Source organism: Dasypus novemcinctus, chromosome 13, assembly GCF_030445035.2.
Source record: "Dasypus novemcinctus isolate mDasNov1 chromosome 13, mDasNov1.1.hap2, whole genome shotgun sequence".
In the NCBI taxonomy this organism is placed as follows: Eukaryota; Metazoa; Chordata; class Mammalia; order Cingulata; family Dasypodidae; genus Dasypus; species Dasypus novemcinctus.
This window is the reverse complement of record NC_080685.1, coordinates 95,364,756-95,379,877: the sequence shown is the minus strand read 5'-3', so window position 1 is coordinate 95,379,877 and position 15,122 is coordinate 95,364,756. Positions and strand designations below refer to the sequence as shown.

The window sequence follows — 15,122 nt, the reverse complement described above, 5'->3', positions numbered from 1 at the left end:
GCTTGCTGTCTGCTCTCTGTGTCTGTTTGTTGTGTGCTCGTCTTCTTTCTTTTTAGGAAGCCCTGGGAACCGAACCTGAGACCTCCCGTGTGGGAGGAAGGGACCCAATAGCTCGAGCCACCTCTGCTCCTCTTGTTGTGTCTCTCATTGTGTTTCCTCATTGTGTCTCTTTGTTGTGTCATCTTGCTGCGTCATCTTGTTGCATCAGTTTGCCTCGGCAGCCTGTCACATCAGCTTGCTGTCTTGCTTGTCTTCTTTAGGAGGCCCTGGGAACTGAAGCTGGGACCTCTCATGTGGTAGGTGGCCACCCAACTGCTTGAGCCACATCCGCTTTCCTCCCACTAGATTTTGAGTTCTGTAAGGGCAGTGGCTGAGTCTGACTTGATTTGTAGTGTCAGCTCCTTGCTTGCTATTGCTCAGAGCGATAAATATTTACTGAGCCTACTCTAAGACTCAGAAGCCCATTGGACCGAGGCTAACACACACCAGGCCTGGGGGTGCAGCAGAAGGCATATAGAACAAAGGAAGGGGCGGTCTAGGTGCGGATGGTGCTCGCTGCCAGTGGCTTTCTGGGGAATGTGCATGTTGGGCCTTGTGTGGACAGTAGGACTCTGATTAGCTGAGAGGACACAGTCTTGATAGGTAGGGTCCTTGTGAAAGCTTGGGGCTGTGGACAAGCCCATTTCCTCAAACTCAGTCAAGTTTATGCCTTGGGCTCCTGTAGTGGCTGCTACAGGCTGTCCCCAAAGGGAATAATGAGGCCTGGGTTCTTCCTTCAGGGGACATTCTTCCACCTGGCAAGGGCAGGGAGCGGAGCTGGGGCTTGTGCAGCCAGCTCATCGCAGCGTAAGACCGGGCCGGCGGGGGGAGGGGGGACGGGGGGGGACGGGGGGGGACCCCAGAGGGCAAACTATTTCCAGGGCAACCTGTCCGTGGGTGCGCCTTTCCTTGTGCTTTAATACCAGTAGAATCTGTCAAAAGCAAGCAGGGTGAGCTGGGGAAGAGACGCCTCCTCTGTACTTCTGACTTTGCTCTCTGGTACAGATTTGACTTTTTAAAACCTTTGCTAATTGATTCTCTACTGAGGTCACGGAAGCTGCCTGGCTTACCCCAGGTTTCTTAAGTCGGAAAGGCGAGAACTGTGTCTGGAGACCTTGCCATCATTCATTCACTCTGCAAACACAAACAGAGCGCCTCGGTGGCCCAGGCGCTGGGCTGGAGGCTGGGCACGTGGCTGTGGAGACAACAAAGGCTCCGCCCTCCTGGAGCTTACATTCTAACAGGGACACCAGGCCATTAGCCGGATGAATGAGTTCAGTCCTGGCAGGTGGGAGAAGGTTAGAGGAGGGAAGGACCAGAAGTCACCTGGTCGGGGGGCGGTTGCAGGTTTAAACTGGATGGCCTGAGTGGGCTTCTCTGAGAAGGTAGCACATAAGGGAAAAACTGCCACTCTCTATCTGTCTCTGTAAAACTGAGCACCCTGGCTGGAGGAGGGGTGTGTGGAACGGGTCTGATTGCCAGGGAAGCAACTCCAGTTCCTGGCCGCTCTCCCTAATTTAGGGCTGATTATGTATGTGTTTCAGACATTGTTTAGAACCAGCTGTCTGGCACCACCTTCTTCTCCCCAGCCCGAGGCTTCCTGTGGCTCCAGACACTGAGTTGCCACAGCTGTGCTGACACCCCTCCCCCCGTGGCACAGAGCACAGGACAGTCATGCTCGGGCACCAATCCTGGAGATTCTCATGGAATAGGGACCTGAGTCTGGTGGACAGGAGGTGGCCGCTTCTTGGGGTGGCAGGGCAGAGGTGCATGTGTGTGCCTTCTGTGGATGCGGCCCATGGCGGGGAGGCCCTCTGATCTTTGGGGAGCTCGGTGGGCTTCCCCAGTCTGACGGCTGACCGTCTTCCAGACCCTGGCACAGATGCCGCCACCATCCAGGAGGTCAGCGAAGCGGTGCTGGCCCTGTGGCTGCCCACAGACTCGGCGACGGTCCTGCGCAAGATGAACGAGATCCAGGCCATTGCGGCCAGGCTCCCTAACGTGGACCTGGTGCTGTCCCAGACCAAGCAGGACATCGCGCGGGCCCGCAGGCTCCAGGCTGAGGCTGAGCAGGCCAGGTAGGGGTCTGGGGCCCTGAGCTTCGACTGTTTTCCTGTTCCCAGCCTTTTGCTGGGAGTGGGAGAAGAACCTCTGGAGGTCAGAGGAGGGGTCAGACAGGAGGGGGTGCTGACTGTGGTGGGAGAGGGTGAGGTGCGGCAGAGGCCATGGTCAAACGTTACTCTGCGTGGCCCTGTCTACTGGAGCCCCCAGTCAAAGGGGATCTTGGGCAGACACCTACATTCCCCGTGCTTGGGGGGGACTTGGGGTGTGTTAACTGGGGTAATAGTCCCCTTGGCCTTTGTCTCTGTGAAGAAGGGTGCTCTCTTGGCTTGGGGAGTGGACCATGTATTTGTTCATTCTCCTGTTCGCTCGTTTTCTCTCTCCCTCCGCTGCTGTCACGCCAGGAGCCGGGCCCACACCGTGGAAGGCCAGGTAGAGGACGTGGTGGGGAACCTGCGGCAGGGCACAGCGGCGCTGCAGGAGGCTCAGGACACCATGCAGGGCACCAGCCGCTCCCTTCGGCTTATCCAGGAAAGGGTGGCCGAGGTGAGCCTTGCAGCTAGCTTCCCCCGTATTTGAGTCATGAACAACCAAATTCAGGCCCAGAACATAGACGATGGCGGAAAGTGGCCCTGATGGACAGTGAGTCTGGCAGTCCAAAGGAGGAGGAGCCTTGGGCCTGGCTTTGAGCCTTTGATTTTCTGTTCTTATGGTGGGGATCCAGAAGGCAGGGGTGGACTCGAAGCCCCACTGGGGTAGGGATTCAGCTGAGGAGAACCGGATGTCAGTGGGACAGGCAGTGGATTGGGACAGGGATAATCTGTGACTTCCAGGTGGGAGAGTTTTTGCTGCCTGATGAATCAGAGAAAAGATGGTAGATGAAGGCCACTGCTGTCCAACCCCAGATCTCCTTCCTCTTTCCACAAAGGTTCAGCAGGTATTGGGGCCAGCACAAAGGCTGATGACAAGCATGACGGAGCAGCTGGGTGACTTCCGGGCACGGATGGAGCAGCTCCGGCGCCAGGCTGGACAACAGCAAGCGCAGGCGGCCCAGGCCCAGCAGCTTGCGGAGGGCGCCAGCGAGCAGGCACTGAGTGCCCAGGAGGTATGGAGGGGTAGAGCTAAGGGCGGTGCCTGAGGACACCCAGCCAGCGAGAGGGTCCTGCGCAGGATAGGACTTCATACGTTTTATAGGACCATGGACTCCTAAAGCATTTAGAATAATAGAACTGGAAGGGCCTTCAGGATCAACCCAAACCTGGCTGGCATCTGAATTCTACCTCTGACTGATTCTGGTGTTGTCGATTCAGGGACACTGGAAACAATCTAGTCTAATCCCTCTCCTTTTACAGATGAGGTGGTAACTTGTCTAAGAGTCCAAAGCTCGTCTACAAGGCAGGCCTCTTGATATTTGGTCCAGGTTGTCCCACTTTACTGGACCCTGTCATGGCTCCCCAGCCCAGACAGATACTCTTGGCTTAGCCTAACCTGGGTTCCATCACTATCAAATTAGATCAGAAAGAAGATCCAAGAGTCAATCTCAGTGTCTCAGATGCATCGCCTTCTGTATAAATGGCAACTGTGTGCCTGGCATTGTCCTGGCAGTGAGGTGGGAAATGACAGGAGCTGGAGGTGGGTGGGGAGGAAATGAAGAAGTTGTTGAAGACACAGTCTGTGGCCTAGGCATTTTTATAGGCAAAACAAACACATTGGGGAATAATAGGAGGTGCCATATCCTTATGTGTTGGAGTGGGTGATATCAAATGCTTTGCCTCAGGACTTTAAGACTTTGGGAGATAATGAAGGCAACACTGAGACCTCTCTACTTTTTCCAGGGATTCGAGAGACTAAAACAAAAGTATGCTGAGTTGAAGGACAGGTTGGGGCAGAGCCCGATGCTGGGGGAGCAGGGCAGCCGGATCTTGAGTGTCAAGATGGAGGCGGAAGAGCTGTTTGGGGAGACCATGGAGATGATGGACAGGATGAAAGGTGAGGGAATGGTCCAGGGGCTTGGACTTCTAGGCATTCCTGAAGACAGGTCCCAGCCCAGGGCTTCTGAAGCACCCGCCTTCTTAGAGCTAGTAGTTCTAATGGAGTGAACTCAAGTGGGATTTATGGAGAACCTAATAAATATGAAGTGCAGTGATGGAGCTGTGGGGAATGCAGCGATGTCCACAAGCCCAGAACTACAAAAAGCTTGCAATCTAGATGTGACCATTCTTTTTCTATCTCCTATAAATGCATGAAACTATATTTAACAGCACAAAGTGGTCATAATAGGGTCATAATAGGGAACTGAAAAGAGTTTTAGGGACTCAGAAATATCGGCGGGGTCATGTTCAGAAAAGGTAAGATTTGAGATGGTCCTTGAAGGACATGCAAGTCTGGGAGGGGATCAGAGGACGAGGAAAGCTATCACAACAAGAGATGGGGATAGGACCACTCAACAGCAGGGAAGGGTTGGCTCAGGATAGAACTGGTGGGAAAGAAGTGGCATGGGGCCAACATGGCTGGCCTCCAGTGCCAGGATGAGGAGTGTAGACTTATTCCTAGAGGCAGTAGGAACCATTGAAGGCTTCCAAATATGGCAGAACCATAACGAAGCCAGCTTTTGAAATGGTTCTGAGGCTTCCCTCAGAAAGGGCAACAGAGATTTCCAGGAACCAGGGTCAATTCTCTAAGATTTTGATGATGGGACACTGGGCTGGTGTGCCTGGTGAATGCCACAAAGAGAGTTTCTTTGAAACTCAGTGAAAGCTTTTGGTAAAAATCTCTTTGGGCAGCTAGGGGGACACCATGGAGAAGGGGGGGCTGGTGGGTTGATGGAGAGCAGATGTGTGGCTGTGCAGACCACAGCTGAAAGGTGGGAAGGGAAGAGCTGACCTTGGGGGGAGTCCAGGGGTGGGGTCAGTACTTACCCTGGTCTTGACCATCAATGCTTTGTATGAAGATAAAGAATTTGCTGGGGAATGGATGTGGCTCAAGTGGTTGAGCACCGGCTTCCAACTTAGGAGGTCCCAAGTTCAATCCCTGGCCCTGGTACCTCAAAAAAAAAAAAAAAAAAGAGATAGAGAGAGAAAATTTGCTAGTCTTTTCCATGGATGTAGATAATTAATTTGCTAGGTAACAGAACCAGAAGTCTAAAGGCAATCTCAAATGCCTAAAGAAGGTCTTGAAATCAACAGGACAGAATTAGATAAGGAGAAAAGTTAACTCCCACTCTTGCCTTGTTTGGGCCTAAATCTACAAGTGCAGTTCAGGTGAGGCCTGGCTTCTCAGTAGTTAATGTAGCTGAAAAAATTATAACTGATAAGGGATAAGCAAACAGGAGTTGTTACTCTTTTGAAAAAAACCCAAGAGTTTTAAATAACTGCAGGTTTGATATGTCTGTAATGTTTTGCTACTGCCTAAAGAGCTGAAAAACATAAAGCAGCCAAAAATAAGGGAAGTCATAGCTCAGGAGTGATATTAAAAATATTTAACTGCTGGTGTGGCATGCGCCTGCCAACCCAAAAAGGCTCAGGCTGTAGCATTGGAATAAACATGTACTTGCTTGCAGGCGTTTTTTAGTTGTAGCATTATGGGGAGGATTGAGGGCGTGGCAGGCAGTGGTTGTTTAGCAACCACTGTGAAAGTATTTCAATATTTTATTAACCTGTAGATCCATATGGGAACCCACTGGCTAAATGTCAGCCCAGCATTAACCTCATTACACTCTGCTGATAGGATCTCACCTAGGGGATGGTGACCAAGTGGTGGCCACCACATCTTCAGAAGAAGAATAACAGATCTGCACTCATTCAGGGGAGAGCGACTAGAGTGGGCAGGAAGAGAGGGGCCCAGCAATGACATCAGATGAGGAATAGATGAAGGAACTGGGAATGGTTAACCTGGAGAAGCGCAGGCTGCAGATGTGTGAAGGATGGCCATGTGGGAGACAGAACAGATACAGTCTCAAACCCTCAGAAGGAAGACTTGGAACTAATAGGTGGAAGCAAGAAGTGATTAGATTTTTGGCTTGAGAAGTCTTTTGGAATAACCAGAGTTGCTTGAATTGGAGGCTTGGGAGGCAGTGCACTCCCTCCCTATTCCTGGAAAAGTTCAGGCTGAGGCTGGGGACCAACTCCCGAGAATGTTGAAGAGGGGACTCCTGCCTAGAGGGACAGGCTAGCCTAAATCACTTTGGAGTCCTTCAGATCCTCCGAGCATGGTCTGGTGGTGTATGTGGAATGGACTGTGGGAGGAAGACTGGAAGTCTCTGGAGTGACATTTTGGAGAAGGGAAGCTGGGAGGAATGCTAGTCACCCAGCCAGCTCCTTTGCCATGGCACCCAATTGGTGACAACCTGGGTGGGGGGATGGGAACTGTCTGGGTCCAATAGCAGTGCATTGCTCATCTTGGTGCCAGTGGCCTCCCTCATCAGTCTGGAACAAATGAGAGAGCCCAGAGCAGAGAAGAGGGGTGGGGGCAAGGGGATACTAGGGAGTGATGGCCTCCTGGGTCTGGCACTTGTTGGATCTAAGAGCCAGAAGGTGGCTGGAGGAGAAGGCATGGGGCTGGAGACACCATCTTACATGCAGTCTCAGCCACTACCTTGGAGGTCAGGCTTCCCTAGCAGCTATTTTCCTGAACAAGCTGCCTCTAGGCAGGTGGGAAGGGAAAGATGGGTTGGGAGCTTTTGGGTGTCTGAATCAGTTCCTCCTCTTCCCCTTGCTGTCCCATCTTTCCTCAGACATGGAGTCTGAGCTGCTTCGGGGGAGTCAGGCCATCATCCTTCGCTCTGCAGACCTGACCGGGCTGGAGAAGCATGTGGAGAAGATCCGGGACCACATCAATGGGCGTGTGCTCTACTACGCCACCTGCAAGTGATGCTCTGGATTCCAGCCCTGGCCCTTACTAATATGCTGCCTCTGCTTTGGGGACACAGATTGAGTTAGAATGCTTTCCAGCTCCATGAGCTTTAAATGCAGCCTGGGCCACTCCTTGCGTGTAGCTCTTAAGAATACCCTGGGCTGCAACTGAGCCTGTGCTGATGGGATAGCCACAGTTGAGGGACAGAGAAGGTGGAGGTGGGATATTTCATTGTGACTGGGTGCTCTCAAGTCGGGAGAGCTCAGCTGGACAGTGTACCTACCCCCCCCCTTCATTTGAGGCTAAATCCTGGACCAACACAAAAGCTTACCCACAAAATGATGTATGAATGAAAAGCCCAATAAAAATCTTTGCAAGGGTACCTGGAGGTTCTGAGGGGAAGATGGCCCCTATCCCCGTTAAGTAAACTTAAAAAAAATTTTTTTAAATTTAATTGCCTTTTTTAAAAAGATCCATAGATCACAAAAAAATGTAACATTAAAAAAAAAAAGAGGTTCCCATATACCCGACACCCCCACCCCCACTCCTGCCACATCAACAAACTCTTTCATCAGTGTGGCACATTTGTTGCATTTGGTGAATACATTTTGAAGCACTGCTGTCCTGCATGGATTATAGTTTACTTTGTAGTTTACACTCTCCCCCAGTACATTCAGTGGGTTATGGCAGGATTTATAATGTCCAGCATCTGTCCCTGCAATATCATTTAGGACAACTCCAAGTCCCAAAAATGCCCCCACATCACATCTCTTATTCTCTCTCCCTGCCCTCAGTAACTACTGTAGTCACTTTCTCCACATCAATGCTATAATTTCTTCCATTGCTAGTTACAATAGTTCTATAGTAGAATACCAGTAAGTCCACTCTAATCCATATTTTATTCCTCCATCCTGTGGACCCTGGAATGGTGATGTGCATTCCACCTCTAAATCGAGAGGGGGCTTAGATCCCACATGGTTGATGGATTTGATTCTCCTGCTTGCAGTTTAAGGCACTCTCGGTTCTCTGGTGTGGTGGTTGGCCATCTTCATCTCCCTGTTAGCTGGCCTGGGTAAGTCCAATGAACCAGAGGGTAGGAGTTGCAACTCTGCTGAAGCTCAGGGCCCAGCTGGCACATGGCTAGTCCAGAGATTCAAGTCTCCTGAGTATATACCAACCCCAGCACCAACCACAGGTTCAGTAAAAGTGACAGAAGAGGTATGTGTAGAGAGGTCATATCTGAGTCCAACTCCATCACACTCAGAAACACAAATTCCAAAGTAGGGCCCACTGACAAGGCACTGAAATCCAGAGCCATCTGCCATGACTGTAGAACCTTTGTGTTTCTGTAGCCCTCAGGAGAACCAGTACATGGAGTTGTATCTACTTTGGCTGTCTTTGGGATCCTGCTGGGACATGTGTAAGCATGACCCCTCTGATGACCTCCCAACTCTTTTTTGAAGACTCTTAGCCATATAAACTCATTTGTCTTTATCATTGCTCCCTTTTATTCATGGTCTTTTTCTAGTTGCCTCACCAGTTAGTGATTGGTAGTAATCCCTTGCTGCCAGGGAGGCTCATCCCTGGAAGTCATGTCCCATGCTGCGGGGAAGGTAATGCATTTACATCCTGAGTTTGCCTTAGAGACTGGGCACATTTGAGCAACATGGAGGCTCTCTGGGAGTAATTCTTAGGCCGCTCTTGGCCTAGTTGAAATTTTAGGCACACAGGCTCATAAGCATAGTTATCAGTATCAAGGGCTCATTATTGGACAATCCTTCTTCACTGGTCTTTGCCCTTACACTTGGGGGATTGTTGCTGTTCCATTGGGGAATATGACAGAGCTCCCCTGGATGGGAACTCAGCATTCTCTCAGTTGTTGTTTATAACTGTAACTACTATGAAAATACCCAACAAATATCCAAACATTTTTCTATACCCTATATACATGCCCTGGAAAACTCCCTCCAAACCATATGTTCCCCATCAATAGCACCCCCAAACCAGTGTTCCTCCCCTGCCATAGTTGAACCCCTCTGTGGTCCAAAACTTCTTCAAAAATGAAGCCAAATATATTGCCAAATTCAATTAGTAGGAAAATGAAATATTAATGATAGATCTAAAGATTGGAAATAGAATACATACTAATTTAGTAAAACTAAAAGTAAAAAGTAAATTGGGGTATTAAAAAGTGAAAAATATCATAAAACTTGGTTTTTGACATCACTGTAATAGGCGTTGCCCTGTATGTACAGTGGCAAGGCAATTTCTTTCATTCCTCCTTATTTCTTCCTTCCATCTGGGGTTCCTGGGTGCCTCGTCTTCTCAAGCCCAAGACCCAGTGGTATATGAAGCATAGGCTGCCCCACCCTGCTCAGTTGTTTTCCTGTCACCCAGACTTGGGTTGGCTTGGAGACTGGGCCCCTTTGCCCCCAGGACATGATGGATATGATCCTTGAGAGAGCAGAGAACAGTGTTTACCTTTGAACAAGGATCCAGCTTTTCAGATACAGGGGAGGAAATTGAAATCCAGTGAAGGGCGGTATGTGTCCAAATTCACACAGCTCCCAGGAGACAGAATTGAGAGAAGAACCTGCATCTCTTGAAATCTGAGATGTTCTAGGCAGATGTAGATGTGTGTGTGGGGGGAGGAGGTGGTGCAAAGTTGGAATGAATGAACGTTTGTGTGCTAACCATGTCCCAGGCCCTGGGTTAGACATTTTATCTCCATTAACTTCTTTATCATTCTTAATCACTTTAATAATTAATTGAGCGTGGGGCTAGATAATGTCACCTGAATTATCTCACGGTGTCGGTGACACTGTTATTCCCATTTGACAAAGGAGGAGACTAGAGCACAAAAAATTCAGTAACTCAGCCACAGTGACAAATCTGGCATGTCAGGACAGAGCTGGGCCTCAAGCTCATGTTCATCTGACAGAATCATGAAGCACATGGATGCTGGGCCAGGCTGCCTGGGGCCCCACCAGCCCCTACCCCAAGTGGTGATTGTGAGGCACTAATGAAAAGACTTCAGGTGCCGGGCACACTGTATGCCCCCCTACCCATCAGCTCTAACCGGTAGTTTCTACCTGACCTCAAGCTGTCTGTGCACCACTTTCTACTATTCCACACAGACTTCGAAGCCCCTGAACTGCTTCTGACTTTGCAAAGAATCGAATGAAGCCTCATAGAGAAAAATATGTCCATTTTATTGAGCACAACACTGACTATGAAGCCGGAATAGATGGGAAAAGAAAACTGGGGAGGAACAAGAAGGGTGTGCCTGACTTTCAGGGAGAGAAAGGGGAGCTGAGGCAGAGTTAGAATTACTGGCTGAAATTAAAAGAGTCGATTTCCAATTTTGGCCCAGCTGGGTGTAGGTGTGGGGATGTATGGGTGTATGGCCAGGATGGTGATTCCAGTTGGTACCTCGTCAAGGGTTTCTTTCTATTTCACCTTGGAGGGTGCAGCACTGTTAGATCAGGGCACGAAGGGAGGTGTGTGAGAAGTGGGCTGGGGAGGAGGCCAGCGGGTCTCAGAGCAGCTGCGAGTTAATCCTGGAGGTGAGGACTGGAGCTCTGGGAGCCTGCAGGCGACCACAGGAGCTGCCTGTCCTTCATGCAAAGAAGCAGCCAGCTACATCAACGGGCCAGTTCTGGCCCCAAGCACAGAGGCCTCAGAGGCGGGGGCGAGTGTGTGCTGAGTGCGGTGTCTGGGTGGGTGCTCCATATGGCTTTGCTCGGAGAAGGTGACGCAGCCCGGCCAGCCCACTAAGCATTTCACAACAAACACAGGCCCGGGCAAGAGCTATCTACGCGCACTGCACAGAGCCACGGCACGGAGGGTGTGGGGGCAGACAGCGGGCAGGTCGGGGAGACCCGGAAGCCAGCAGATGCCGCTCCTCCTGCCCACGGCTTCCGGGAGGCCTCCACGCCTTGGGGCTTGCTCCCGGGGCCTTCTGGGAGGGTCTGCCCCGGGCAGCAGCAGCTGGCGCTTCTGACCAGAAGACGCTCCTGCCAGGCCCTGCCCTGCTTGCTGCCCCTTCCTCCCTCTGCAGCAGAGATGCCAGGTTTGGAAGGGCAGAGAGGAGTAGAGCAGCTCTCCTGCAAAAAAAGGGGGGCTCAGGGTCAGGGTGGGGCTGCCACTCCGGGTGCCCCTTACACCCCGCTCTTTAGACTCTGAGGTGGGGCTTTCCTTCTGGGACAGACACTCTCCCTGAACCCCACCCTCACCCCCGCCCCGCTCTGCCCCTCCTGCTTCTGTTTCTCTCACCTGAAAATTACAGCAACACAGGCAGAGGCTCCAGGGATCACATGATGAGGCAGACCCCAGTCTGCCCAGTCCGGCAGTGCGAACTGCCACTGGATTTAACTGGCACCATGACCTCTGATTTGAAGTTCCTGGAAAGGGAATGAAGCCACAGGCTTTGAAGCATTTGTGGAAGGAAGAGCTGGGGGAGTTCCCTGTACCCGCGGCATCTGCTCAGCGCCCCCACGACGAGGTTCAGAAATAACAGCCCCCTGCAGAAAAGACACCGAGACCACCCAGCATCCCGGAGCCCCCAAAACCTGGAGGCCCCAGAAACCCTCAGGGAATCGAACGCTCACCCCCAGCGCTTTCCCCTTTTTCCATGGGTGCGTATAATCTCTGTCGCTTTACTAGACTTTCACCGGGAGGCAGGCTCAGCAGGTGAACGTAAGCCGACCAACCCATTTTTACCATGCGCAAACTGGAAACAGGGACACTCGCGGGCTTGTCGATGTCCCCACAGCTCGTGAGGGGGACGGGCAGGGCTCGGCTCCCTGCCCTGGTCCCCAGTGCCGAGCTCTCTAGAGATGCTCCTGAGTGGGAGGGGCCCCTCACTGATAGTCCCATTGCCTGAGTTCCTTCCACCCAGGCTGAGCAGGGCTGGGACGCCGGCTCTGGCTGAAAATACGTACTGTTTCTTGTTGGCCTTTTTGAGGAGCGTGGGCTCGGAGCAGTAGGAGGACTTCCCTTTGCCTCCGACGCTCAGGCAGCTGGAGCAGCAGCCACAGGGCCCCGTGGCGAGGGGCCCCTGCTGCATGGGCACGAGGCTGCTGCTGATGCGGAGGGAGCCGTTGATGAGGCAGTTGAGGGACCTGCCCCCGGGGGCGGTGGGTCGGGGACCGTGCTGGCAGGGCGGCCGGACCAGGGCAGGGAGGGCCACGCTCTGGTCCAGGGCCGGCGCCTCGGTGATGGTGATCTCGGGGGAGCAGGGTCTCCGGGCTTCGGAGGCTTGAGGGGCGGGCGGCCTGTTCTCCACCTCCGGGCGGACCCCTGGGCTGTGCAGGTTCATGTGCAGCTTCCTCATGTGGTGCACCACAGCGGCTGCGTTGAAGGCTTGCTAAGGAAACACGAGACCAGCCTCTTGCCCTCCCCTCCCTCAGAGGCCACGGGGCTCAGGCTCTCCCTTTGCCCCGTGGCCTCTCGAAACCCACGTGCCCACTTCTCATTTCAGAGAGGATACGGGGAGCACCGGTGTCCGCCAGGGTCTACTCCACAGAGAAGCTCAAAGAAAGGCCTCTGCCAGCCCCTGCGGCAGCCCAGCCCCCAGGGGCCCAGAGCAACCTGCTCAGGGGAGAGGCTCGCTCCCACCTGGGGAGGGCAACTTACCCGCCACTTGCTCTTGGCGAAGTTCTTCTGGATCTGCAGGCTGACGGACGGGTAGATGTCCCGGTGCAGGGCTGTGTTTCCGTCAATCCTGTGGGTGCAGGCTGGTTGGCGGCTGTGGAGACGCAGCCAGGTTTGGGCAGGGGCTGCTTTAGAGGGCACTTGGGGTTGTCAGCATTCTTTAGCTCAAAACCTTGCACGGAATCTGCCTCCCCCTGGAAGGCTTCCTCGATTAGCCTGTCCAACACAGGCTGCACTTCTGTTTCCTTAACTCCTTCTTCACCCACCTTTAAGTGTTCCTCAGGTACTTGCCACAGGTGCAGCGCTGTGCTAGCTACTAAGGGGCCCAAACAAGGAAGAGATATGGACCCTGATCCCCAGGACCCTACAGTTTAGGGTGGGGAGTTGTTTCATCTCATGGGCTAGAGCAATCCATGGTAAGCCATATAATTAATAAAGAAAGCAATAGGAAGTTGGAGATGGAGGAGCCAGGGACTTCAAGGAAGGGCAGAGACCGATCTGGATTCTGAAGAATGCTTACACACAGGACAAGAGCAGGGCACTGGAGGTAGTGAAAATAGAATGGACACTAGTAGTTAGGGAAGAGTGGTGGGCAGGGCAGGGAGAGAAGAATAGCTGGCAGGCCCCTTTGGAACAGGAAAGGCTTGTTAGAACTCTGCAAGATAAAGTTGGAGATAAAAGGCCAGACCCGATTAGGAAAAGCCTTGGGAGGAAGGACCCCAAGCTCCATGTGACAGGAAAGGGGGACCTACTGTTAATATAAATTCTTTATCTGGGGAGTTGCATGGAAAAAAAGGTATTTCAGATCTTATTTACCTTTATCAATTGGTTGTTTTGTAATTGTTCTTTTCTTTTGTCTTTTTATAGCCATTTTATTGAGATATATTCACATACCATGCAATCTATCCAAAGATTATAATCAATGGCTTTTAAAATAATTTAATATAATCACAATACTGTGTACTCATCACCATAAGAAATTTTGGAACAATTTCACTACTTCCAAAAGAAAAACTTCATACCCCTTAGCAAACTCCTGTCAAGGGATTGTTCTTCAATCGCTTCATATGGTACATTTGAGCTTTGGCCCCAGAGTAAAACGAAGCTCTTTAGGACCAGGGCAGAGTTGTTTGTTCCCGGGTGCCTCATGAGAAGCTGGTAGAGGACTAAGCTGCGGGGACCAGTACCCACTGCTGACTGCGTCTCTCTCCTGTGCTTGACTGGACCCCTTGACTGGTCCTCTCAGGTCAGAACCTGCTCAGTTAAGTGCGGTTGCATCTCCTCCTGGACCTTGGAAACCCCAACAGTGAACAGCTCAGGGCAAGGAGATTCCAGGAAGACCCTAAGGAGTCAGCGTGGTTTGGGGAACCAGAAGGCAAGGGCCAGGAGTCCTCCCCCCTCACTCACCAGGGGTGCCTCAGGGCCTTCTCACAGGTGTACCGCTCACTCGGGTCCTTCTCCAGCAAGTGGCAAATGAAATCCTTGGCTAAGGGGAGCAATCAAAGACACGATTTCATAGGGACCAGATTTCACAACTGATGGGAATTAACTTCCGGGCTGGTGGGTGGCAGTGAATGCATTTCAAGCTAGTCTTCCAAAGAGGCAATTTTAAGTGTCTTAAAAGAGAAAAAAATTCCAAACCACCCAACGACAACCCACCATAAATCACCAAAGAAGAGAGTCTCTAAGTAGCCTCACCCACACAGCGCTGCAGATAACCTCCCTAATCACGAGGACCAACGTGCCGTCACATGGGCATGTGTTTGCACAGCCACAGGGCCCAGCACCCGCACAGGGCCACACGTGAGTGCTGGCGTATCCCGGCGCCGATCTCCGTTTAATGGACCCAACGAGCGTGTATTAATTGCCTTTTTGCACGCATACACCTTGCCTGCTGTTAACCTTGGCATCTGACCTTCCTTTTGCCAGTCCTGACTGGAATATTCCCCTCAGCCTGGCTCTGCCCTCCGGCCCTCCCATCTGAGTTGTGCCCCACCCCACCCCCTTTTTCTAACTGTGGTTCTGCCCCCAGATAAACAAAAGCATGCGTTAGATGCAAATAATCCACTGGTCTTTGAACCAGATGAAGATTTCTCCACTTTCCTTGGCAGCTTGTTCTGTGAAATCCCCGGAGACCTCCAAGAGCCAGAACTGTCATCCTTTGTTAAAGTCTTCTTTGCTTGGCAGTCTCTGCCTTAAGCCTGTTATCTTGCCCTTCACACTCCCTGGCCTTACCTGACTCAGAAATGTCATCCCAGAACGGAGACTCAAACTCGTAGTAGCCTTCCTTGATCTTCTCAAAAAGCTTAGACTCAGTTTCTTCATAGAAAGGGGGATACCCACACAGCCTGCAGCGGAACAGGAAGGAGAATGGCTGGCGATTGACCCAGCCCTTCCCGAGTCTACATCTCCTCTCCCCCTGCCTCCCATTGTGCACGTAAACAGGCTGGGAGGGTCCCGACCAGTGGTGGGGACAGGAGATGGGTCTGCCTCTGATTCGTGGCACAGGGCCCTTG

General features: G+C 51.9%; 2 protein-coding genes across 10 annotated transcripts in view; one reads left to right on the top strand and one right to left on the bottom strand.

Annotated features, from left to right (window-relative positions):
* Positions 1 to 8,445, top strand: part of LAMB3 (laminin subunit beta 3) — a 70,690-nt gene extending 62,245 nt beyond the window's left edge. For all 7 annotated transcript variants that reach the window (XM_058275138.2, XM_071207705.1, XM_071207704.1 and 4 more), the window contains 5 exons: positions 1,910 to 2,117; positions 2,505 to 2,646; positions 3,029 to 3,205; positions 3,936 to 4,089; positions 6,833 to 8,445. In XM_058275138.2, coding sequence (XP_058131121.1) covers positions 1,910 to 2,117; positions 2,505 to 2,646; positions 3,029 to 3,205; positions 3,936 to 4,089; positions 6,833 to 6,969 — 818 coding nt within the window. In that variant the 3' untranslated portion in view covers positions 6,970 to 8,445. The remainder of the gene's footprint in view (positions 1 to 1,909; positions 2,118 to 2,504; positions 2,647 to 3,028; positions 3,206 to 3,935; positions 4,090 to 6,832) is intronic.
* Positions 8,446 to 10,142: 1,697 nt separating this feature from the next.
* The window catches only part of CAMK1G (calcium/calmodulin dependent protein kinase IG), a 32,364-nt gene continuing 27,384 nt past the window's right edge, over positions 10,143 to 15,122 (bottom strand). The window contains exons 8-13 of one of the 3 annotated variants that reach the window (XR_011645555.1): positions 14,842 to 14,954; positions 14,014 to 14,092; positions 12,443 to 12,676; positions 11,895 to 12,303; positions 11,227 to 11,354; positions 10,143 to 11,057 (exon numbers count right to left, since the gene is read on the bottom strand). Coding sequence is in view for 2 of the 3 variants with exons in the window: in XM_058275133.2 (XP_058131116.1) it covers positions 11,264 to 11,354; positions 11,895 to 12,319; positions 12,589 to 12,700; positions 14,014 to 14,092; positions 14,842 to 14,954 (820 nt within the window). In the remaining variant the exon portion in view is untranslated. Of the gene's footprint in view, positions 11,058 to 11,226; positions 11,355 to 11,894; positions 12,320 to 12,442; positions 12,701 to 14,013; positions 14,093 to 14,841; positions 14,955 to 15,122 lie in introns of all 3 variants that reach the window. The other 2 variants (XM_058275134.2, XM_058275133.2) reach the window with 2 other exon arrangements.